Here is a 26665-nt window from a genome sequence, read left to right on the forward strand (position 1 = left end):
GAAAAACTAAATAGGGTGTTTTTATACAATGTATTTTGAAATCGCCACGAGCCATCAGAAATGCTTTTAATTTAATGCAATTCATATTTCTGAGCTCCTAATAATTCTGGAAAGTCACCTTGTAGTACTTGGGCTAAATAATTAATTATTGTGTGTACATCATATATTTTGTTTCAAAACATCACTCTTTCAAATATAGGGAATACGAGTACATTACGTATGTACATTACGTAATATTGTGGTGATTGTGACTGACGCTGATATATTGTATGCTCTTGATCTAATAAATCCTTTAATAAGTATATAACTGTTTTAATGTTTTATTTTAAACTCTTATCCACAATGTTTAAGTTTGTAAAACGTTTTACTCTAAAAATGAATTTCTTCATATAACGTTCATATTGTAACAGAGATACTGTGCAGGATGTAGCGTTCTACAGACTGAAGTATTATATTATATGAGCTTGCCAAATCCCGGCTTGCAACGTCACAGAACGCTCTAGTACACCGTCAGTATTGCCAACATTATTGGATCTGAGCCACTCTTGAGATTAGCTGATTCAGCACAACACAGGTTGTCCGATTCACTGGATTTTTTGGATCTGTTGTAAGCCGTCTCAGACTTGGCTTACTTTCTCCCAAGTAAAAAGGATAATATTTCGATTAAATTGTTTAAAATACATAACTATCATATTTTATTATCTAAGATTAGTATACGATTGTCAATATGAAAAATAAATTATTTACAGCAATATTAATCAACTAGGAACATACCGCTGCGCGCTATGGGGAACAAGCACGCTTGTAACAGTAATTATTAGTATTAAATAATATATTAAATCTCACTCATTATGTATTTGTTTATATAATTATATTATATCGTGCCTAAGACAAAAATCACTACAACCGGGAGAACGAGATTCAATTTTTCACTTCTTAAATACAAAACGTATTTTTTATGAAAATCTGAGGAAGAGTTCCTTCTAAGAAAGGAATAAACCGCTACACGCGCTTATTTTGGTAGGAGTCGAGGTGGAAGGGTGGCGAAAGGGTTAAAATGACAAATTTTACATATTTTATATCTTTTGTACATTGAAACACTTAATACGCCTCGTAAATAATAAAATAACAATGTCAACCAATGAGAAAAGAAGATCGAAAGTAACTTTATCCAGTCTCTTTATCTAATTGGTTGACACTAGTTATGACTATTATGTAAGAGTGTGACGGTTTATTCTTATTTTGTCTAAGAAAAATTTCCTTTTACCCTTTAGTATTTTGGTAGTCCTTTGCTGCTTAACCATTTCGATATCCATTAAAACAAGGAAGGAGTACGCCACACTACAAGCTTCGCTGAGGTCGCATGCCAAAATTTCAATTCTATTGCTCATTTTATTCACGAAATATCCTCAGGCAGATAGACAGACACACAATCATACAAAAAAAGTTGACACAGATATGACGTATATGAACTTTCATGCCAAATTTAGTGTCTACGTATGAAATCTTCCTCGTCATACCTTAGAACATTAAACATTCAGATTTTTTTTTGTTTATTCAATTGGTTTTCATATCAGTGTTTAAATAATAAAAGTCCACACACCAAGTCATTTTATGTGTCGGGATAGTTAGACTACACGTATTCCATGTTTGAATCTCTAATGGTTGTATTGTGCTCGTTTACAAATTTACGAGATTTATTCAGCTATTTTCTCGATGCCATCAGATGGTTACCGTAAGACCAATGTAAAAATATTCGCTAATCCCAAGCTCAAGCCAAATCCCATAAACTGGCATTCGCTATCATCGAACTAAGATTCAAGATTCAAATATTCTTAATTCGTACAAGTATATATACAGAATTGCGTTACACTAAGTGTTTTACATATGGATGTAAGGCTCATGCACAATTTCAAGTATGTAGGTCAGTTCTTTTTCAAGATATCATGCTGGCGGACAGACAGATATGACAATGTTTCCAGCCCTAAGAGTGATAGCTTCGCTTAAAGCTCAGCCAATTATAGATGCTGATGATCGATTCATTTCTTTATCGATACCTATTACGAAAAACCAGATTGAGATTGAGTCTTATTATGTGAAACAGACCCCCGAGCTAATACGGTACATAAAATTGCGTTTCGCTGTTAGTGTAGATAGACACTCATTGGATAGGTCTAAAGACAAGCACATTACCTATGTGTTATGACATGGGCCTGAGTTTTAGTTTATCAACCTATTGTTGTTTTCTTATTAAGAGACACATATTGTGGTACACCAATAGAAACGAACTAAAACACAGATGATCTCTTGAATTTACTCTTGACTATTGAATTACACTTCCATGCTTGAGCTCACTGTTAGAATATAGTTGAAATGCAGTTTTAAAAACAATACAACAGTGTTAGATTACCTATCTATTATTTTCAGTGTTTCATTTGTAAGTAATTTAAGGATTTTTCAAGTTATGTATAGTATTTTCTTAGACGGACCAGCCTCGGATCATTATAATAATAATATATTTATTTAATTTCTCAAACAAGCATTACAAGAGTTATATAACAAACAATTAGAGCAGTACAAACCTAACTTAATCTAAATACCAGGTCTGACCAGTACAATGCTGCCAAATAATATAACAATGAGAAAAAACCCGTAAAAAGCTTGTAAGAGAAGATAAAGGTGAAACCTCCATGGCGAAACCTGTATAGAGGGACAATTAAAATTTTAAAATGTAAACAGGCTTACACAGTAACACACTTACAAAACAATTGTATTATGAAAAACTCCCAAACTTTAAACAAGTACATTGAAATTTATATTGCATTAGTTATTATTAGTTTGTCACTAACAAAGAACCACTAGGCCTGCATACAAAGTGCCATAAAACAGTGAACACAATCAGAATTTAAAACAAAATACAAACACATGTTATTCTGTCACAATGTTGATTTTACTGCTAAATACATTAAACATTGTCCTAGGTCTGGGCAGAAATCACGGAGCGTCGCAGGGAGGTCCTGAGACTACATGAAGGTCAAGGTCAGCCATGTCCTCATCTGATAGAGACAAAATCCACTACCTCCAACCTACCATTGTGTTCCCACAAGTAAGTACAGTTTTGGTTCTAAACTCACCAATCCTTATTTTTTTAATTTATTTGTGATGACATCGATCTAGATTTTAAATAGTCAAAAGGCCTGCTCGGCTTAAAAGGATTTAAAAAAGAATTAATGGTTTTATCATCTGAAATTGCAAAATTTAACTTTAAATCATTACAAAATTATTCTGCCATATTTGCTTGTAATTGCATTTTCCAGTCAAAGTGATGAACATGCATTTAAACTTGTTACTGAACATATACAAAACACAGATTTCTTGACAACCACTTCACTAAACTATTGCTCAAAATAAGCTATTAGTTATTTAACCACCAGAGAGAGACACACTATCACTATTTATTCTGCACACAGGTACAGATGGTTGGCCTCCAAGTGGAGTGCTTGCACACTACCCAATGTGATGGCTGAAGTGGTGTGCGGCGGGGGTCTTCAGTTCCGTAACATAACCTGTGTCGCGGCCCAGGGTGGCCAACCTCTCCCCACCAAATCATGCCACACCATACCCCCACCACCAACCGTTCAGAGGTAACTGGATGGTTGTTGTATTGTTTGTATGATTATAATATATTTGTAATTATTGTACGATTTTAATATGGCAATTAACCAATGTACCATTGACCTAAAGTAAACAAGTAGATTTTAAATGGGTTCAGTTTTAGAACTAACCTCAAATTTTCAGCCTTTCTTAAAATGTATGTGTTAATATCAATTATACTCATTTATAATGGTTGTTTTGCAGATACATGTAAAAGCAATCTGTTTCTTATTGTATATTTTGTTTTTCTGATTAAACTTAGTTTTATAAGATTATTAGCTTACCATTAGCTAACCATTGCAAATGGCCAACATCTGCATAGTTGCCAAGTACTGTAGTAAAAATCCCCATGATGTATTGTTAAAGATAATTTTACATGTCACAAATAGACTTTAAGTGATGAAAAAGCAGAATAAGACACATTAAGCAGTTATGAAATAAATGTTGAATGTATTTATAAAGTTGTAACAAATTGTAAACACTACGTATTTAAAAGTATCGGTCCAATTACTCACAGCTCATGAACATTAAACAAAAATATCAGTATCATTGAGCTTCATTATGGCCTAATGGTAAGGCTGCAGCAATCTATCTAAGAGATCCTGTTCATGTCCTGGAGTGGTCAGTAAAAACTAGCAAGTGGATTTGAACAGTTTTCCTTTAACAATTTTCAATGCCGTCAATTAAAATGCCTTTGGTGTTAAAAGAAGCCCCTGAAAAAGTTCCCTAACAAATATACACTGAAAAAAGAATGTTGTGTGATAAAAAATGTATCTAATAACTGAACTTATTTATCTTTTTGGATTGCTAATTAATTTTAAAAATTCGGTTAAAAAAGAATGTCCACCATTGTTCATTGTTGTACAATGTACGTCACTAATTAAACATGTTTGATGTATACAGATGTGAGGTGGCATGTCCTCGGGACTGTGAAGTGGGCCCTTGGGGACCTTGGGGGCCATGTCTACCCCTCCACTGTCCTCCGGCAGACGAAGCCAATTTGTCTTCTAAAGGTAAGTAATCACATTTACCTATAACAATTTTACAAATGTATGTAAATTATTATTAACAAACATAGCAGTTTTATTTTTGTGTACATGGTTTTAGGCACAACAAGTATAAATTTTATACACATATTTTAAAACTTAGGTTTCATGGTTTCTTTATTATATCGTGGAAATTAAAGCCGCATTGTGAAAGAAGTGAGTAAAGGATGGAAGTCATTGCATACAGGTCTACAAATAAAAATTCAAACTTTAAGATTTTCTTATATATGTACTTGCTGTATATTTGATATGATAAGGTTTAACTACAATATTACTACACTGAACATAGTTATCAGTATTTGAATAGAACTAGAAACTGATGTGGCCATGTTATTAGGAGATAACTAGGGTCCATACAAACATACCTATACCTGAATGGTCTTGAGTCTAATAACTGTTAGATCCATCTGTTCCATCGCTTACCAGGCTATTACATATCTTCTTCTCATGGATCAATCAGCTGTAAAAAATATTTAACTAAGCTACACTCATTTTATTAATTTCTTTTCTTATAAATATAGATTAATTACAATTGCGAGAAAGAAAATCAATTAAACAACAATAATAGTCATTTTTATCCAGAAAGTGCCTTTTACTGATTTCTTCAACATATGTCCTTTGGCTTGATTGTTAAAAACACATGTATAAATTTGTTTTAATGTTAAAAAGAGCTAAAATAGCATTGTGATAAAAGATATATACTGAGATACAATAAACATGTGTTCAATACATTTTATGGCATAGCTGTGCTGACACATTGTGAGCTAGTTACCTCAGAAGAATTTTTCTACATCACTAAGTTTTGGAATTCTGTCTTCTCTAACATTCTTCTCGTTAATCTGAACAGATTGCAATCTAGGAATTTATTATTAAATGTTACAAAAACACCATCGTTTTAGTCACATGAACTCAATAGTTCACAAAATAGACAGTGTAAAAAGATATAACAAAGTTTTACTTCTATGCATTTTGGTATTATGTGTTTTTTGTATTATTTATGTTTGAATAGATAACATTCCATTAAAAAACTCAATTAATGGATTAGATTGCTATGAATATTCAATTAGAAAAATACTACTAATTATTGAAAAATTACCAAAACAAAGACTAAAGTTAATTTGTCACATTCTGCTAAATCCCAGCACTATTCTACTTTAAATTTTTTCTTCATAATACACATTGGCTATTAGCGTTAAAAGTTAGCGGGAGCCACACATTATGCTACACTCTTCATCCACTAGTTGTTATCACCTATTAATACAGAAACACATTGGCTATTAGCATTGAAAGTTAGCGGGAGCCACAAAGTATGTATACACTCTTCATCCACTAGTTGTTATCACCTATCTCTGAAGAACATCTAAAATTCATAACATTTGGGAAAAGTGCATAATAGTTAATAATAGTTTTAAGGGTTGATACAAAAATTTTTCTTGCAAAGTTTATACTTTCAAAATATTTTTAAGTATGAAGTACTAAATAGTTTAAGATTTGTTTCTGAATAACCAATGAAAGTTTTTTTTTAAAGCACTTGGATGCACGTTAATTTATTAAATCTTTAAAATGAGACATCTTCTAGCCAGCTCTTAATAAGCAAAAAGAGATATAATTCATCAATTTCTACTAAAAGTCACTACTGTTAAGCTACGTATAAATAGCAAAAATAACATAGTATGTTTTAGTTCACAAAACTTTTGCTTTGGATTAGGATTGATTCACCTATATTGATGAATACAGGGTATATTTGGGATATAATTATAATCAAATCAAACAAATTATATTCATATTTTAAACTGTTATTATCCAAACATGAATTTTAATCATTCTCTCCGAAATATCCCATTATGTATATTTTAAGAAGCTAATTAAATTAAACTTAATTACTTATAAAACTATACATAGCTTTGAAATGACCAACAACATTTTTATCTGGTTTACAATGTAACATAGGTCAATAATCCAATAATAATAATAATAATAAGAGTAATGAGTAATATAATTATAATTCAGTTATTATTTAAACTATCCTTGAAATGTTCTATAAGAGTTCAATGTTTGCAGAAAAAGTATTGTATGCATTAGATTAAAAAAAAACAATACCCATTGTTTCCAATCTGATGTCACACTCCTTGGTAGTTTAAGCAAAATGCCCTGCCAGATGACTTTAAATACACAATCTCTACATCGTTCTACACACAAATGTTAACCCATACTGCATACTTATCACAATAGTAGATCAGCTTTTTATATTTTTTATACCAATTTTCTATAATTGAGGTATTCAATCCCAATCTCTTGATTTAGTTAATACAGGAGAGACATTAATAAAACTTAAAGAAGCTTTCAATTTTGGTAACAGGAAGAGATTCATTTCGTCTGTATAAGGACGTTCATTATTTCTGTTAAACTGTTTGTAAAGTTACTAAAGGGATGTTTGCTTATCTATGAAATGAGAGCAAGAGAGAGAGACAGAGAGAACTCTTGAGTGTGGGGATCTTTCTTGACATTGGCTCTCAAAGCAAGAGAGTTGGAGAGAGACAGAATGTTCTACAAGTAGCAAGCTACAAAGTGAATTTTAGAAAGAGCTTGAGTAAGCTTTTCACGGGCTATAACATTGCTTTTGTGCCTGAACCGGTGCTGAGGAATAAGTCACTTTGGTAATTCCATTTTCTGCTGAAAGTTACCTCACCTTTATTAAAATATCAGCCATGGATGTATTTCCCTCCCTTGTCTTATGAAATTCTTAAAAACCCACACATGAAAAATTTTTATTAAAAAGTATACTTTAAATATTAGAATAATTGTTAAAACTGTATCAAGTACAGTGTTGAATATAGAAAGTTCTTTTGGAAAATTATTTATACTTTATTTACAGTTAGACACTGTTTATTACATTTTTAATGTTTTTCAAAGGAGTAAAATTATTTAATGGTTTTAAAAGTTGAAATATTTAATACTGTAAAATAATTTCATATTGGAGAATTGTAATACATATTTAATGAAACAAAATGTTTTTCAAGTTTTTGTAACATACCAATACAAAACATTATATTCCATTGAAACTACTCCTCTGTTAATAAAAGTGTATTAGTACATGAATAATATTGTGATTGTGTACTAACACCAGTTCTATTTTACGCCTATAAATAAATAAAATATGGAATTAAAGCAAGAACTTATTTTGACTACTTTAGAGTGAATAAAAAGGATTATTTGGTTTCAATAACTTTATTTTAACTTTTAAGAGATTACAATCCTGAGACTAGTCTGTATTATTTGTATCTTGTCTTTTGAGATTGAAATTACAATTATTCTGATATGAGGTAAAAAAATGGAAGCTAATAAAAACGTTTTGAATGTTTAAAAATAAAGTGTAAAGTCTTTTAGATATGAGCAGTTAAATAAAGCGATAAAGAAATAGTGAAAAAGTTTGGTCGAAATGTGTAGGTACTTTGATCAAAAATTTTTACTTTATCTTCCAAACCAAAGGCACTATCATTTTGATGTATCAGGTATAAACTAGTGTGATGGATTTTCAAGTTGTTTCACTTACAAGTAAAAGATAGTATAGTTGGTAGTTTTTAAAACTAGATTTTTATTTGTATTTAATGCTAAAATTATGTATTCTCTTACTATAACAAATCGTTTATTTATTTGAAATAGTTTAAAATAACTAAACCTAAATAGAAATCAAACTGTTTATTTATATATAAAATTTGAAACTTCCAAACATTTTTATCTACGAGGTACAAATTTCTTAAATAATATAAAAGTTTCTGAGTTGATATTATTAAAATAATACTACTATATGAGTGAATTTCATAAGTAAAATCTGTGAGTGTGAAATAATCTGTCGTGTGATGTATGTAGGTCACCGCAAGCGGACTAGAGCTGTGGTGGTACCGCCCAGTGCACTAGGGTTGGAGTGTCCCTCACTGACAGAGGTGCAGCCCTGCCCACACCCAGCATGCTACAGCTGGACTGTGGAGCCGTGGGGAGCTTGCCAACTAGAGCCTGGCACTGGCACCAAGTGTGGCACTGGGCGTCGGACACGACGTGTGGCTTGTACCACTCATAGTGACGCCTCCGACTTCAAGGTGCTTATGTATTTGTTACAACATATTTTAAAAAAAGTAGATTATCCTTTTCACTCAAATGAAGCATTAAAATATGTTTTCAAGATCTTAGAATACGTACTGCCGATCACATGGGTGGTCAGTTATACTTATCACAGTCGTCTCTCTACCATTTTGAAATTTTGTAACATCATGTTATTCATAACACAGATTATTCAGAAAATAAAAATCCTTCTATACTCCAAAAACAATTTATGATGATCAGAATCTTCTATATAAAGTGTTTGTATTTGATCAAATTTATCTAGACTGTGGCAGAATCTAAAGGTTATGTCTAACTAAAAATTACATGCTTTATACTATAAACACACTAAAATAATGTATGCAATTCAACTGACTAGCACAAGCTTCCACCTATTCGTCATATATAACGTTTCAAAATGTGAAACTCGTACCAATTTTCAACAAATATCAGGCAATATAATGTTTACTGGTCTATAGAATTTTTTCTTAAAAAATTTTTCTTGAATTAACTTAATTTGTTGGAAAACGCCAAATACTAAATCAAACAGCAGTTTAATTTCAGGTCAGGAAAATCATCTATTGAAGCAATCAAAGTTGTAGATTTGATATTGCACAAATAGATATTCAGTGTCTTTCTTAAGCCGCGTTTACACCGGAGTTGGCAACCAATGATTGCAGACTTTTATCAGCAATTTTAGTCGAATGCCTTAAAACAACTGCAACTCGCATTGCCAACTGTAGTTGCAGACCGATTTTACGAGTTGGCAACCAAAATTTGGTTTTCCGACTGAAGTCGGTAAAGATCAAAGGCGGTTGCCACCCTCGGTCGGCAATACGAGTTGCAGTGCCAAATTGAGTGGCGACTTGAGTCTGCAACTAACCCCGCTACCCCCCACCAATCGGCTCCACTTGGTCGATAGGTATTTAACATTTACTCACCTGTATGTTATCCTTCAGGAAACATATCAAATCCTCACAAACATCTGGCACAAAGAGAGATATCGCACTTTTTGAAACTTTCAACAAATAACTGATGCTTGTATAAGAGTCGCCAGTTGCCAAAAATCGTAAAGTTATAGCTAACCTTTCACGCACTGGAATTGCTTTCCTGTAGTTAGTATCCTTTTTGCTAATTATGTGTCAAATACCAACAATTATACATTAAAAATCGTTGCTCGACATTCTTAAAGTTTTTTATACTGCCATTGCATCTCAATTCTCCCGTCAAAAGATCTGTATCATCTATATTTAAGTCATTCAATAGATCGCTGCCACTATACCTTGCTCTTGCCTGAAATGAAGGTCGAACCCAGAATCTTCTCCGTCTTCTCAATTTACCTAGAAACAACACACTCTGCCGCATCAAATACAACCTCTTCCGCACTCGACATTCTATATACTGTCTAATTTTTTGGTTGCAAGTTGCAGTAAAAATTAAGCAAACTGTGTTCATGGTTGCAGATACAAATTGCAAACTTCCATCGGCAACTAGCATCGGCAATTTTTGGTTGCCAATTCTGGTGTAAACGCGGCTTTAACCTTTAAAAGGAGTTTAGCTGTTTGAATCACCATATACTGTTCCACACAACTCTCTCTTTATTTCATGTGACCGAATGTGACCCTTAACTTGCCATCAGCTTCTCTCCATTCAATATGTGACAAATATGTTCTTTAAAACTCCATATTAACTATCATCTCTCTTAGTTTGACATCATCGTACACTATTTCTTTAACTTAAACAATTTTATCATTTTTGTCGTTGCAGTCACGCCTATCCTTAACATCAATCTTCAACTAAATTTATATGATCGCAGTTAAATTCAGTTGCCCAAAATGTTACCATGATAAATTAAGGTGCTGAATCCCAATACTGTCAGACTCATTTAAAATGTTGACATACTAGCTTTCAAAAATAAATATTCAAAATAAGTTGATGCTCACTTGTTTTATATTTCAACAAAAATAAATATATTGACTCATTTAACACCTTCACTCATGGTGCAACTGAGTGAGACCAACTACACTTAACATGCTTCTGCACTGTAAGGCACCTGTCACAATCAACATATTAAATAATCTTATAAATAAAAATAAATTGGAAAATATGTTGCTAAGCGTTCCTTTTGGGAACAGCTAGACCAATTCGACTAATTCTTTTTTTAAAGTATCCCTTGAAGTCCAAAAAAGTTTTTATGAAGAGGAAAATTGGAGAAGTTTTCCAGAATATTATAGAATTTGGAAAAATGATAATATTTGTAAACACAATCCAAATTTGACTGCCAGTAAACAGCTATTGACACTCTCAGATGAAGTTCGTAAAGAGGAAAAACCATTTATTATCACTTACTGCAATTTTAGAAAATATTAAATATACCTGTACAGTGCTTGATCAGTTGTGTAATGTAGATTGCAAAAACGAAATTGCTATCTAATTTTTACTACAGATTGCACAAGTGATGGATTTAAACCATCTAACACATTAGAAATATTATTTCACCTCTATTATAAAACCCATCTTAATGAAGAAAGCTGTGAATAATTGCACATTAGGTACCCAAATCTGGTTGATTTCCTTGAGATTGTGTATAATATTTTTAGTGTCCTTTAAGGAAAAACATGGGGATGGACACAAATATGCCAGACCTTACCATTCTTTCCCAGACTTCAATCCGTAAAACAAAACATCTGTCACACAAAACTTATTATAAACGATTATTTAAAAATATTGAATGAACTTAGTTTCAAGGATTTTCCACTCTTTCCCTTATACCGGAAGCAGAATACAAGGAATAGAGGAAGTAGATGCTATTTGGCCAAAGTAGCCTTTTAAAGTTTACATATGTATATATTTTCTTGGTCGAGACAACAGACAAACTCAACTGTAAATAAATTAGACAGGAAGTGAATTGTTGGAGTTGGAATATACACTTTTTGAACGCAGTAACTTTTCAGTCGTACGTGAGTGTGTATATTTTCTTCATCATTCTGAAAAGGCAAACTCATCTATGGCTCTTGAAATATCTTAGACCGGACTAAGATTACAAGGGCCGGAGGGAGACACTTTTTGACCAAAATACGTTTCTAAAACCTGTATATATATACAGGTTTTATATATACTCGGGAAAGCCGATTTCCAAGGGGTCAATCATGCCAGTCACTTGTAATGTCATGTGAAGGTATATTTATTATTTTCTTGATTGAGCCATTGGAACAGGCAAACTCAATGGTCTGATGTGGCATCAAAAATGTAATTGATTAAAACCAAAAATGTATGCTCCTACATTTTTGGTTCAATTCACAAAACAAATACAAACCAGTAAAACTTGAATCACTTAACTATGGTCACCAAAATAATAATGGTTAATAATGGTCCAATATGGTTAATATTTTTGTGAATAGAAAAATTAATAGTTAAGTAATGTAGATTACTCAACATTTGTTGACGGGTGTTAACTATTTACATGTTGAGGTCTAAAACTTTTCAGACAATCCTTATACACAGATATGGGACAAATTCAATTCCAATTCATGAATGTACAGTTCCTAAAATAGAATAGCGTCATATATATCATCGAACTAAATTATTACATTAATCTAAAACTATTTAGCAAACTATACACTACACTATACATATTTACGAGTTAAATCTTAAGTATTTCTACTTTATACTTTGATTCTATGAGGTGGTGGAAAAAATATTCTTCTAAAAAATATAAAGTTTTATCTATTAGAAAACATTTCAGTATGTTTTGTAAAATATATTCTAATTTTTTTCATCTATAACACTCTGAGGTATCTGTTTTAGAAATTTCATTCTCATAAAGCTTGGTTTCCTTTCATACATTTTTAAATTGTGACAAATTGTGATTATGTTTCTTTTATTTCTAGTACTATAGAGGTGAGATTCGCAATTTGTCCCTTGAGTAATTAGATTATTTTTGGCAATAAGAATTGAGTCGAGGATAAATTATCCATATGCAGTTAAAATTTGTAAAGATTTCAAATGCTCTTTTGTTTCATTATATTTAAATTTTAGTACATATTCCTCGTTTTTTTTTGTTTTAGAATACTAACCATATCTTTTTGTTGCTGAACAAAAAAGACATACCAAAAGACAAGTGAGAGTGAATATTTGCAAAATATAAATGCCTTAGCATTTTCTGATCACAAAAAAAGACATTCTATATAGTGAATGAATAAATTCCTGAGCTAGGTCCTCCAATGTATTCGAAATACAATAGAGCTGGTGAGATAGGAGTTGCATGGTAGTGAGCTTGATAAGAAAGGTTTCATAACAAAGCTGGTGTAATTATGATAATTATTTGAGGCTAGCAATGGAGAAGGAGGGGGTGATACATCTATATATATAAAAATGAATGTTTGTATGTATGTCCTTTATAGAATCGTAAAATATTTGACCGATCATTATGAAAATTTGTATGTATATGTATTTTTTCGACGGAGAAGGTTTATATGCTATGCCTATTGATGTATCTCGCCACCAGGCGGCATTGCAAAAGTTAAAAGTTTTTAAAGCGCCTGTACACTATAAACTGCGATTACGAGACAGTTAGGTATATTAAATAGCGAAAAACTATTTGAAGGCACTAAGCTTTGATGTATATTTGTCTTCAAAATAAATTTCTGCTTGAACTTAAAGCTTGAGTGTTGGACCACTTTATAATAAAGTACATGTACGTAGAAAATGGCTATAAACATACACTTTTGACAGATTTTCTTGATCGTGGCAACAATACAAACTCTACATCGTCGTTGGAAATATAATTCACTTGAACCAGAAGTGCACATACACGGGCAATGCTTACGAAAAGCGTGCTAAGCCGCGGGAAACAGCTAGTTTAATTATAAGTTGAACAGAAATGCTCAAAAACTATCTCGAAAATATTGACGTATCACGCAAGGATAGACACTATTGGCATGGTGCCATTATTAAAAGTTGTCACAAATACAAGTTGTAAAATATATTTAAAATAGTTCCAAGGTGTTAAGAATAAGGAATCTGATATACCATATAGTAAAGGTTTATGTACTTCAATGCAAATTAACCTGACTGTGTAATTGACTCGTGGTGGTGCTGGCAGGAGGTGGTGGCGGACTGGCTCTGTACACAGCTGAAGCCCCCTACAGAGGAACCTTGTCTGCTGCCCTGTCCGTACGACTGTGTAGTGTCTGGCTGGTCCAACTGGAGTCCTTGCTCTCAGTCCTGCTCCACACGTAACAAGATGGCCATGAGATATCGTAACCGCACCATCATTGCTCCTCATGGCCCTGGTAAGGTCATTCTTTACATTAAGGTTGATTTTTGTGAATGTTATGTACAAAGTAGAAATTACATGTTCTTACTGCTGAAGATTTTTTTTGTCTTCTTAAAATAAGAAGCTGAGAAATTCCTCTTTGCACTCGGTTTAAAAAGGACTTTTTTGATTTCTTCACGAGTGACAGGATATTCAGGATGGGTAAGGTTTAAGGTAGTAGAGCACACCATTATTTCCACACTAATGGATAACACTTGGAGAATCCCACCACTGCTTAAAAAAAAAAAAAAAAAAAAAAGGAATCCCACCAACTCAGTTTTTCCTCCACAGTAGACTAGGAACATAGCCAGGAAAAATTTTGGTGAAGTCCAGACAACTGATATTTTCCCGTAGTGGACAGAGAGTAAGGCCCCATTTTGTTCCTTAAAAAGTTCTTGACCCTTTTGTTTGTTGAGAACGATCTTACGTCAGTAATACTGAATTATCTAAATAATAATAATCGTTTACTAAAAAGGTAATTGAAAAATTTAAAATTTGGAGGGGTTCTGGATCCCTTGGACTCTCTCACTGACTACGTTCTTGCAGTAGGTTAGACCTATCGATCTACCCTTGCACCCCAATATCTTGACATTTTTGGTTCTTAATGTGCCACTCCCGGGATGTGGGGCTGCTCAGATTTAAGTGACTCATCGGTTTTGCTGTACCCAGTGTCGGTTTCAGGTATAAACCAGGCAGAAGTGAACCCTTCTGGGGGACAGAAGGTGTTCACAGAGAACTCAATTCTGTCATAGTATTAAACATTCCTATTTTTTTTTAAATACCGTATATCTTTTTGTTTCAAAAGTGTATGTGTGTGTAATTGATGTTAGTGTATGTAATTGCCATAAAATACAGAGTAGAGTGTCCTAATTTGCATTATATTGCATTATATGCAGTATTAGCCCCGTCTTTAGAATAGAAGACATTAGTATTATTATTATTATTAGCTGATTTTCAGGTTAGTAAATTCAGAAGACTACAATTCTCCTCCCCATGGTATCTGAACCACAAGGACTTGATCATACTGTCTTGATTCACTGTTAAGGTCAAAGTCACACATTTCAATAAAGTTTGGACTCACCATCCTGATGTATAGAGGTAGAAATTGTATAGTGTAAATAATATGACAGGACTCAAAAATTTTACCTGTACCTAGATGAATGGTATTACATGATCTTCTAATCTATTACACAATGTATGTTGTAATACAAGTAGGCTATATTGTACATATACTTGCATGGTACGTAATACTAATCACAATATGTCATGATGCAGGAGGTCATCCGTGCCCAGATCCTGACGAGATGCTGCAGATGGATGGCTGCAACAGTCATGGTTGCCACGGTTACAGTTGGCTCACCCTGCCATGGCAACCCTGCAATGCCTCCTGTGACTCCGGCGAGGGTGTTCAGCTGCGTGAGGTCTGGTGTGTGCAGGACAACCAGGACATGGTCAACGAGTCCAAGTACGGTTCTCTTTACTTAATTGGTGGTCTTGGTTAAAATTAAATTGGCTGCTTTAGAAAACTATGAGGGCTTTGTAATGTCAGTTTAATGAAATACAGTGGAGTCCCGCTAATCCGAACACGTGTAATCCGAACGTCGGTTAATCCGAACAGGGCCAGGAGGAATTATTTATAACGATAATGAACAGTTATAGGAACTAATTACATAAAAAATGAAAATGGGTGCATCATTTCGTACATAAACAAAGAAAACTTTAATTAAATAGACATACAGTATTTTATTAAGACAAATTGTGTACGGTACAGTACCTACATAAATAATGAAGTTAAATACAGTACCAAATTGAAACTTATAGGTTAAGTATGAGTTAAATTACTGTATTAAGAAGTGAAATCAAACAGAAATTGGACGTACAGTACTGATATTATTATTGAGTACAATATTAATTGTTAAAAGACATAAATTCAGTTATTGTCTTCTGTCGCATTAAAGAGAGTCTATTGGATGACACGTAGTTTCGTACAACTATTGAACGCGTGGACCCGTACAATATCCAGTAAGCTCACATTGCTTAACAATAGAAACTCTCACACTAAATACGGTAAATGTGCTTAGTATTCGCAAACACATATATTTGTCAAGAAATACAATGCAACAGTCAGAAAACATGTTTTAATAAACAATGTTGATAATTCTATAACAAAATAGACCCATTCTCAAGTTTAAAACCGTATTTTTCTGTAATTCTGGCTAATCCGAACAATCACATAATCCGAATAGGGCTCGGTCCCAATTAGGTCGGATTAACGGGACTCTACTGTAGTTTAAATTACTATTTTAGTCTAATCAAATTTCATCACATTACCATTCTTTACTGTAGAGCAAAACAATATGAGAATGAATGAGTTTTGAATTACTGTAGTCTTAATACTTTCAATGTTATATTTCATGCTATAACAGGGATTACTGTGGTTGTGCAGGTGTGAACTGCTGACCAAGCCTGTGACGGCCCGCAGTTGTGTACAGGACTGTCCAGTGCAGTGCGAGGTCTCCCCGTGGTCTGAGTGGTCTCCTTGCCCACCTCTTAACTGTCAGCCAAGTGAGTTTCTCTGTACTGGCAGAGAATAAAATGTCTTTACCATTCAATTTACGGCAGAACCTTTCTTCTTAAATTAAAAATTTAACTTTTGCTACATGTCTTGATTTGCCTTGACCAATGCTGAAGATGCTTACCTCTGTTGCCTAATATTTATGAGTCGATCGTCCTGTAAGCAGGTGCAATGAATTATACAGAGTGTCCTGTAAGTCTGTGGACTAAGGTATGCTGCGTTAATGCTCAGGTCAAGGCAAACATATTCCACCAAATGAGCATGGGTCTCCGATGCTTATTCTCCCATCTTTCTGTCTACATGGGTTTTTTTATAAAAAAATTATTATCTTAAAAAGTAATAAATTAAATTATACCAAATTTGGCTCAAATATTTATGATAACAATGCCAGTCAGTGTAAACAGTGAAAAGAATATTGTGAAATTAATTATCTTTAGTATTTTCAAAATGGCAACCATTACAACTTTTTAAACTTTGAATATCATAAAAAATTAGCTTTTTTTCTCAAAACTTGTAGGAATAACAGTTTTTTGAGGGTTTTTTTTTAAAAATTAAAATGATTTAAATCGAATAACAAATAATTGGTTTAGAGCAGATTTTATTTTACCGTTTATTCAGTTTTTGTATTGTTGACTATTCGCTGAGAACCTCAATGTGCGTCATGTCTTGTCATAGTAAATCTGCTCTAAAACTAAGCATCAGTTCATATGGTGAAATATGTTTACCTTGACCTGAGCAATAACACAGTATACCTTGTCCATAGAGTTGCAGGACACTGTATATCATCACAGAGATAATTAATGTTCTAAGCATAAAATGCATGTCGTAATTTCCTTATTCACCCAAAACATCTTATTTATTCTAACATCACATAATTAAAAGAAAATGAATATTACAGCCATGTGGCGAGTAACCTTAAAAGTTTTGTTCACATCTTTCATCAGTAAACAGTTAAATATCAAATATTCAATGTAAAGAATTGTGTAACCTTTACATACTAAGCTTTCTAAAAATTAAATCCTATTGGTGACATAATATTTTATATATGACACAAAAAAAGTTTAAATACAAAGTTATTTTTGCATTTTTTTCTATTCAAAACAAAGCTAAATCATACATTTAAATTCTAAAAACTGTTTGGGCAAAGAAGAGGTTAATATAAACAATTGATTATTAACATGGCTTATTTCACAGTACCATACACATAAACTAAAGAATATTTTAATTATTAGGTAAGGATATGTTTTAAAATCCATACAGATGTATAAAGTAATAATAATATTTGGTCCTGATTTTATTCTCATTATTTATTGTGATCTTCAATAACACAAGAAGCTTTTTGAGAATTCCATTATTTAAAATCTGTCAAATATGACTGCCACTATAGGCTGTATACCAGTCTTTACCTTAAAGAATTATATAAGCATGATAGAAATTCTCCAAAAGGGCAGTGATATTCAATATTGTTTATTAGTGGAACGTTCATAATCTGGCGATACCTGTTTTACCGGACTGTCTCTAGTGTTACATTACTTGCAATTGGCGAATTCAGTCACTGTCCGAAACTTTTAACCACTCTGCGGAGTGTGATTGTTGTTTTACCTGGGAATGAGTATTTTATTTGTGCAATGAAAAAACTACAATATTTAATTCACAAAGTGGATATTTCCAACTAATCAATATCTAAACTAAACCTTCATTTCAGTTTCTGAGTAAAATAAAATACCCACTCCGTGGAGTCAGCATTTTCATAATTCACTCAAAATACGGATTCCGTATTTTGGATTTGCTCAATAGCCGAAATGACTATTCCCATGATGTAGAAGGCATGTTCCAACACTAGTCTCTCAGCCCCTCCACTGTACAACATGTTCTTCTAACCATAGACATTTTATGTTGCAACTGTAAAAAGAAATGTTTGAATGATTGAATGAATCTTGTGCTTGCTTGAAACGCATCATTCATTGTAAATCAAAGTTTCATCATATTTCTATCTGTAATAATAATTAAAATACCTACATGAAACGCACATTAAATTTTTAATTTTGTTTAAGAATATTATTAAAATATAATGTTACCTGTGAGTTTTAAAAATTATTATATACAAGTAATAATACTTATATGATCATATTCATAATACAAAATCATGTAAATATATTATGTTGTTAATCAGTTAAATTTAGAAAAATAGAAACCCACAAATGCAATAAAAGTATGAATAAATCAATAAAAATGGAATTGGTAACAATAAACTTCATACAAACTTTGGACAGTCTATTCACGAGTTTGTCCCCATCCAAAAATCATTTTGGATATTAACTAAAAGTAAATTTAGAATATGCAACCTCGGTTTGAGTAAACGTAAATGTTTATACCATAGTGTGGGTATTTTATTTTACTCAGGAGCCAAAATGTAGATTTACTTTGGATATTGCGTAAATGAAAATATCCACTCCACAAATTGAATATTTTAGTTCGTCCATTACTTTAATAAAATACTCATTCCCCAAAGTGAGTAAAACCATGTTCATACTCTGTGGAAAAAATGTTTGTCAATGCCCAAATTCAGCAATTGTGTGTGACACATATAAATACATAATGGTTGCTGTCTGGAGTCTGCTAGAATTTCATCAAGTTCTCCTAGAAGGAATATAACTTTCTCTTTAAAATCATAGATTCTTCTTTAATTGACTTCTAACACCTTTTTGGGCTTATTACTGAAAAAATGTTTAAATAGTTGACTATGTTATGTATAAAGTCAATAAGGGTGTGACTGTGTGCCAGATGGAACAAGGGCAGCAGCCACAACCCAGTCCCGGTACCGGGTGGTGGTAGAGGGCTCAGACTGTGGACCCCTGGACGAGACCCGGGAGTGTTTCACCCCCAGTGAACCTTGCCCACGCCACACCTGGAGCACTGGGGACTGGTCTCAGTGTCAGCTGGCTCACGATGTACGCTGCGGGCACGGCCTGCGCACCAGAGGTACAGTACCATAACTCCTGAACATGTAGTAGCTCCGTCAGTCACTGTTCAATCTTATATAAAAAGTTACTTTTTTAATAAGCTAGGTTTAGATTTTTCCAGTACAACTAAATGTGAAGAGATGGACCCATAATTTAAACCATGTTTTGATAATGGAAAATAAAAATATATGTATTTAAAAGATAAAAAGTAATAATAAGTAATAATTTTGTATATTATTTGATTGAATATTATTTTTATGATGAAGAATTTGAATGCTGATAAGAGAAGCATTACTGTCAAAACAGGAACAGTACATTTTGAAGTTTAAAATGTGTTTGTTCAGAGGTTCAATTATGCATTGATGATAAATGTCGTCATTAACTTATATGTACTTAGTGGAGTTGAGTATTTAGAAGAAAAACCGTGAAGGAAAGTCAATTTTGAAAAAATTATAAAGTTTTATGATTATTATTTCACCATCTTTTTAAAAGTATAGTCAAGCATCTTATAATGTTTCTAAGTAAGATGGAATACATTTTTAGTAAATGCACATACCATTGTATTATGTTCCAGACTTGTGGTGCAGTGAGGATGGCTCAGAGCGGAAAGTCGAGCTGCGGCTATGCTTGGCCACACGGGCGACATTGCCTGTCACTGTCCAGCGCTGTCATGTCGACTGTCACGTGCCCTGTCAGCTGACAGAGTGGTCCTCATGGACTCTGTGTAAACAACCATGTTCAGGGGCTCGTTCTCGCACCAGGCAGCTAATAGGTGAGATAATAGATATATTTGAATAAATTCATTATGGCAACACCGTTAAATATTTAAATTGTACATTTGAATAGTTTTAAGTCATTTTAAAACAAGGAGTGCTTTATTGTAATTGCATGTGTACAAATTTCCCTTTCATCACCTAAATATAGACATCACTACACAATCTGTAGACAAACTTTATAATGAATATCAAAGTATTAATGTGTCTTTTATGTGGTGTTTTATATTTTTTATTATATGAGATTTCTTAATGAATAACAGGTAAGTAGTAGGCATATCCTTTTTTTAATGGCATAATAAACACTACTGAAAACCAGTGATGGTCTCTGGAAGATATTCCAATCCCCTGATCTATTTCAGAATAATTGGACTTTAAATTTATAAAGCAATGTTTATGGGCCCTGAAGTCGGAGATTGAAACAATTTTTATGAGTACCAATGAAATACAGAAATTTCTCTGTAACAGTCCATAATATTTGAATGACAACAGCCAGCTACAACAATTTCAGAAACATAAACGTTTTAAACCAAAGTTGAGGAATATACTGTTTGTAGTAATCGTAGATAAAGCGCTTAAAGCACAGTGATGGAGCACTATGATAATTTGGAATCGGAAGTAGTTTTTAAAGTACATAGTATATATTTTAAACATGATTATTTCAGAGTTCATTATTAAGTGGTTAAAAGTTGAAAAATTGCCACATGCTCTATTTTCATGTTTAGGGTGTGAGAAGCATTCCCGATTCAAATTAATTATATTTCACACATAACAGTAGAGTTTGCCTTGTGGCCATGATCAAAAAGTATATACATGCACAGTCTGAGAAGCCTACTTTGGTCAAAAAATTACTACTTTCCCTACTTTAGTCAAAAGTTATCCCTGAAATTTTTCGTCTTAATCAAGAGAGTAAGTGTTGGTCTAAAAACTCTACTTAGGTCAAAAAGTGACTACTTTCCTGCCATTGTAATCTACTTCCAGTCTAAGGTATTTCTGGTGCCAGTATTCTGTTGAAAGCATAATACACATATGTGTCAAACTTTTACCTTTCTAGAAAATCGGAAAGTTTGAAAACAAACTACAGTTCTTCTAAGGATTCTAATATTATTGGATTAATAATATTATATCAGTCCCTATGTGTGTATTAAAAATTTCGTCGTTTTAGGTGATCAGGAAGTTGAAAAACAAAAACATAGTTCTTCGAGAGGTTACAACCACATTTCAAATTTGATATTTTTGAAAATTGTTTATTTTATACATTTAAGTTATGAAGCACATGTGTGTGAAATTTCATTTTTATAGAACATCGGGAAGTTGAAAAAATTAAAATGTAGTTTTTTATGGGTTTCTAACCCTATTTCAATCCCTACGGGTGGTTGATTTTCATGAATAATCTTTAATTTGTCAGTTGAGAGCACAAATGTGCTCACAAATAAATGTGTGTATAAGACAAATGTGTATCAAACTTCATCTTTCTAGGACAGAGGGAAGATTTTTCGAAAACAAAGATTTGGTTTTTCTGTGACTCCAATCCTTTTTCAACCTGTATGGGTGGTTGATCTACATGAAAATACTTTATTTTTCTATTTAAATCATGATCATATGTGTGCCGAATTTTAACTTTCTGAGACATCAGGAAGTAGGATAATTAGTGATGAATGATTGAGGGCTAATCAAGAACTGTACACAATCCGTGAGATTTAATTTGTATAGTTTAAAAACGGACGAATGTAAAAGAATGCTAAACACAAAGGTAGTACCTAGCACAGTCTGGATGTAAGATTACAATATGGTATTGTAAAATTAGCAACATAGAGCAGCATTTCAGATAAAAGTGAATTTGAACTTGAACTTAGTTCTTTGAACTCTAAATCATGATACGATCCTGTATAATTATTAGAGCTAGCCACTCTGTTTATTTATGTTATTTACAGATGTGTATTTAAATACACAGATGTGTATCTACAGCAAGATCAGGTTGTGTTTTTCCTGTACGATTTTAGTATTTATGCAACACAAATGGGGTGAGGAAAAGTGTTTGTAAATTGATTGTAGTTGTGAAATTGATGTTGACCAGGTCTGTCGGAGGGTCATGCCGTGTGCCAGGAGATGCCCCTTGGTGGAAACCAAGCCCTGTCCATGTGAGATGTATGACTCTCGTCCCATCTCCAACTGGTCCAGCTGCCTCACCAACGGCAGTCTAGGTTGTGGTCTTGGTACCCGCTACAGAGCCGTCGGCTGCTACAATGACAAGGACCAGATGGTAGATCCCAGGTTGGTAGATTTCTGGAGAATCCATACGGAGAAAAAGTATAAATAATTTATAAGAATATGGTTTTCAAAAATGATTTTTGGAAACAATGATTCGCTGATACAAATCTATAAGTTTTTACTACATTGGACTAATAATGAATGAAGAATTACATTTTAGGTGCTGTATGTATGTCAGATTTAATATTTCTCATTGTAGCTAAGTTTTTATTGAGTTGATGCTAGATATCTGCAATATTCTCAAAACCAGAGATTATTGTCACTTCAGACTATTTTATACTAACAATAATTTACATGATTAATTGTTTATTAAATTAACAAAATATCCAGTTTAAATATCAAAGGTGTCATTTGGTCTCTTAATTAGTTAATATTTTATTAATCATCAATTCAAAACAGTTTTTTAGTTCTTATGAAAGTGCCAGTTAAAAAAATATTATGTACAGTTGATGATAAGTACAATATATTTTTAAAGAGTTTTGACATAAACCAACTACATCAGTGGTGTAAAATAGATGGTACCTATTATTAATGTCTTCTGATTCGCTGATACAAACCATGAATTTTTACTATATTGGACAAATAATGAATGAAGAATGACACTTTAGGTACTGTATTTTTAATGTCAAGATTTAACATTTCTCATTGTAGCTAAGTTTTTATTGTGTTGATACTTGATATCTGCAATATTCTCAAAACCAGAGATTATTGTCACTTCACTCTTTTATACTAACAATAATTTACATGATTAATTGTTTATTAGATTAACAAAAAAAATCCAGTTTAAATATGAAAGGTGTCATTTGGTCTCTTAATTAGGTCATATTTTATTAATCATCCATTGCTTAAACATTTTTTTTAGTTCTTATGAAATTATCAGTAAATAAATATGTTATGTACAGCTGATAATAAGCACAATATATTTTTCAAAGAGTTACAACAAAAACTAACTAGATCTGTGGTGTAAAATATAGACAGTTCCTATTATTAATGTCTTCTCTTCCACAATAGTATAGTATTTGCGTGGTTGTACAGTTTGTGTGGAGGTGGCAGTGGTCTGCAGGAGGAGCCGTGTCTGGTGCCGTGTCCACTGGACTGTCAGCTGAGCGAGTGGACAGCCTGGCGCGAGTGTAATGTGCGGTGTGGCCCCGGCCTACAGAACCGCACCAGGCAGGTATGTGATATCGCAAGGCTGATTTAAATACTTTATGGTAGTTTTGGACGTAGTAAAATTACTCCATTACTCAAAAATGTTAAACTTATTGTGGTTTAAGTTACTGAGGGATTATGTTTTGAGGTCTCTATATAAATAATAATTACCATGAAAATATAATATTGCCTACAGAACTTATATATTTTATTTTTTATGTTATTTATTTATCCATTCAATACTCCATTTTATATGAGGATTTTGGATTTGTATTGCTTTACTTCTTCCAGTTTTATATAACTTCATAAAACAATTTTATATTATTTTCTTATAATTTTTATTAAAAAATATGAGTTTTATCAAATGAGTGATTGATATGTCAACATTTTTACATCAACCAAATTAATTTTTATGAATTGCAGATCCTAATATATGCATTTAATAACATAAGATATGTTTGTTGCCTTGAGTTATCCATGGGGTTTTATTATATTGCCACATATTATATAAATTAACTCTGGTTGTCCTGGATGCAAGTTGACGGGATCAGTGTATTCCTATATAAGTGTACCAAACTCAAAATATGTTTTGCAAATTTTGTTTTATTCCTTTACTAATAAAAAAAACCCCTACTTTATTAATGCTATTTTGTGTTTTACAAGGCATTAATTATTGAATCATGACCATAATATTAGCTTTTAAGAGTTAAAAAGTTTTAAAAAGAGTTAAAATGTAAACCACAATAACACCAAACACAAAAATATGCTAAAATAAAATGAGCTGAAAGGGTTAAAAGTAAATCAATTTAATTGTATATAGTTTTTGTTGGTTTTTTTGCATTTCCCATGTTTCCGATTGAAATTATCAGTATTCTTCCAGGTGGTAATTTTAATAAATGCCTAATACCAAAAGTACATTTAGTTTTTATATAATAATTTGTTTTTTGTTCACCTGCTATGTAAATAACCGCTTTACCACATATTCTGTACCTTCCATGTTGTCTTTCAAGTTTCATTAATTTTGATCTGTTGCAAAATCAATAAATATAACAGGTTCCAACTGTTGCAACAGTGCTGCATTAGTACTAAAATCAAGGTTATATTAGGTTAACTATATGCAGTTTTCCTGTTCCTTCTTTAACATTGTAATTGAAATGAAAATCAATCAATAGCTATCAGATACTAATTGACATTAAGAAAATTCACAGAAAATGTTGTGATGAAGTTACTTTTCATCTCTTATGGACTCTTTCATATGGTGGTAGTACTTATCAATTCCAAATTCTTGCAATGTGACTTGTGCTGCAGGTAGTACAGCCAGGTAACGCAGGTGGGCGGCAGTGTGGACCACTCACCCAGTGGAAGCTGTGTCAGGTGCCGTGTGAGGTGTTCCAGTGGCAGGTGGGTGGCTGGAGTGAATGTATCCTCATACCGGCGGACCGCAAGCAAGGATGTGGCACCGGGGACCAGTACCGACAAGTGAGGTTAGTACAAAGAATTTCCCTGTCGACCTTGAACAGAAGTGCTCAGGAGTTTCCTCTACTCCTGAATATAGTAGCATATTTGAGAGAGGCAACAGACAGTTCAAATATCTCGAAGAAAGTTATTGGAAAATCTATAAAAAGTCAAGAAAAACATAACAAAAGAGCCAAAATAATAAGAGGTTATTCTCTGCTTTCTTAGGATAAAAGTTTAGAAATTTCATTTGGTCCTAAAAGGACCTTTGCACTGCTTCCGGAGTGACAGGATATTCTGGATGGGTAAGGTCAGGATAGAAATGCCTCCTATTGAGATATATGAGGAAGGATTTTGGGCATTAATCTCAATCATGTATCCCTGGAAGAAGGGAAACCAGCTTTTACAAGGCTCTTCAGTGAAAGCGGGCAGGGAATGGCCCTTATGTCTAGGCTAGCAACTGCCTTTAACACTTACGAGACCCACCAACTTCAGCAGTCACCCTCATAGTAGACTAGACCTATCGATCTACCCTTGCACTCCAATATGTCGACATTTGCGGTTAGTGATGTGCCGCTCCTGGACATGAATATAAGGTTGTCCAAATTTAAGTGACACATGGGTTTTTGCTTTACCCAGTGTAGGTTTAATTGGAAGGTATAAGCCAGTAAAAAATGAACCCTTTTGGTAAACAAGAAGAGTTTTGTGAAGATTTTACAAATTATAAATATTTTGATCATAGCCAAATATTCTGTCCGATTTAATGTAGATTTTACTAGTGTACATTTCTTGAAGATAGTACCGGTAACTAAACACTGGTAAAAGAGCACAGAGTTCAAGTTTAGGCAATCACTGTTGATCTCTCTTTCTGACTCAGTAAATTCAAGGATTTAGTTGAGTGTTAGTGTTATAGCTTTCTTAATCATAGTCTTTTCTATATATTTCTATTAATAGTATAAATATGTCAACTTTAATTAAGTAGTTAAATTTATATAAATATCTATTCTTAATTGTTAAGCTTACATACAGGTAGTGTCTATGATCAACTTTTGGATCACACTGTGTCAAAACATTGCTAACACAATTACAATCTGAAAATATTCTTTTCAATCTCGCTATTGAAAACCAAGTTCATTCAAGAGATATTAAAGTGAAAAAAACAATTTTTTGGACATTTTAAAACATAAAATTTAGATTATAAGAATAATCAGTGATTGCTGGGAAATTTTTAAGAGTTTTTGAAAAAACAGAGCAATAAGATTGAAAATCAAATGTTATTTCTTTTTAACACTTTGAGCTCCAAGCAAAACCTCATAGTGAGATGTGTTGCAACTACTTGTTACTAATTTAAGATCTTGTCTGAA

The 26665-nt window shown here is 32.8% G+C and overlaps 1 protein-coding gene across 1 annotated transcript in view; it reads left to right on the top strand.

Moving 5' to 3' along the window:
• LOC124356798 (thrombospondin type-1 domain-containing protein 7A-like) overlaps positions 1 to 26665 on the top strand; it is a 591350-nt gene that overhangs the window by 546345 nt on the left and 18340 nt on the right. The window contains 13 exon segments of the mRNA XM_046808007.1: positions 2982 to 3106; positions 3471 to 3644; positions 4558 to 4667; positions 8571 to 8797; positions 13903 to 14092; positions 15391 to 15580; positions 16562 to 16680; positions 19475 to 19672; positions 20228 to 20425; positions 22504 to 22538; positions 22540 to 22700; positions 23733 to 23871; positions 25155 to 25330. Coding sequence (XP_046663963.1) covers positions 2982 to 3106; positions 3471 to 3644; positions 4558 to 4667; positions 8571 to 8797; positions 13903 to 14092; positions 15391 to 15580; positions 16562 to 16680; positions 19475 to 19672; positions 20228 to 20425; positions 22504 to 22538; positions 22540 to 22700; positions 23733 to 23871; positions 25155 to 25330 — 2042 coding nt within the window.

This window comes from Homalodisca vitripennis, chromosome 3 (assembly GCF_021130785.1).
Source record: "Homalodisca vitripennis isolate AUS2020 chromosome 3, UT_GWSS_2.1, whole genome shotgun sequence".
NCBI lineage: Eukaryota > Metazoa > Arthropoda > Insecta > Hemiptera > Cicadellidae > Homalodisca > Homalodisca vitripennis.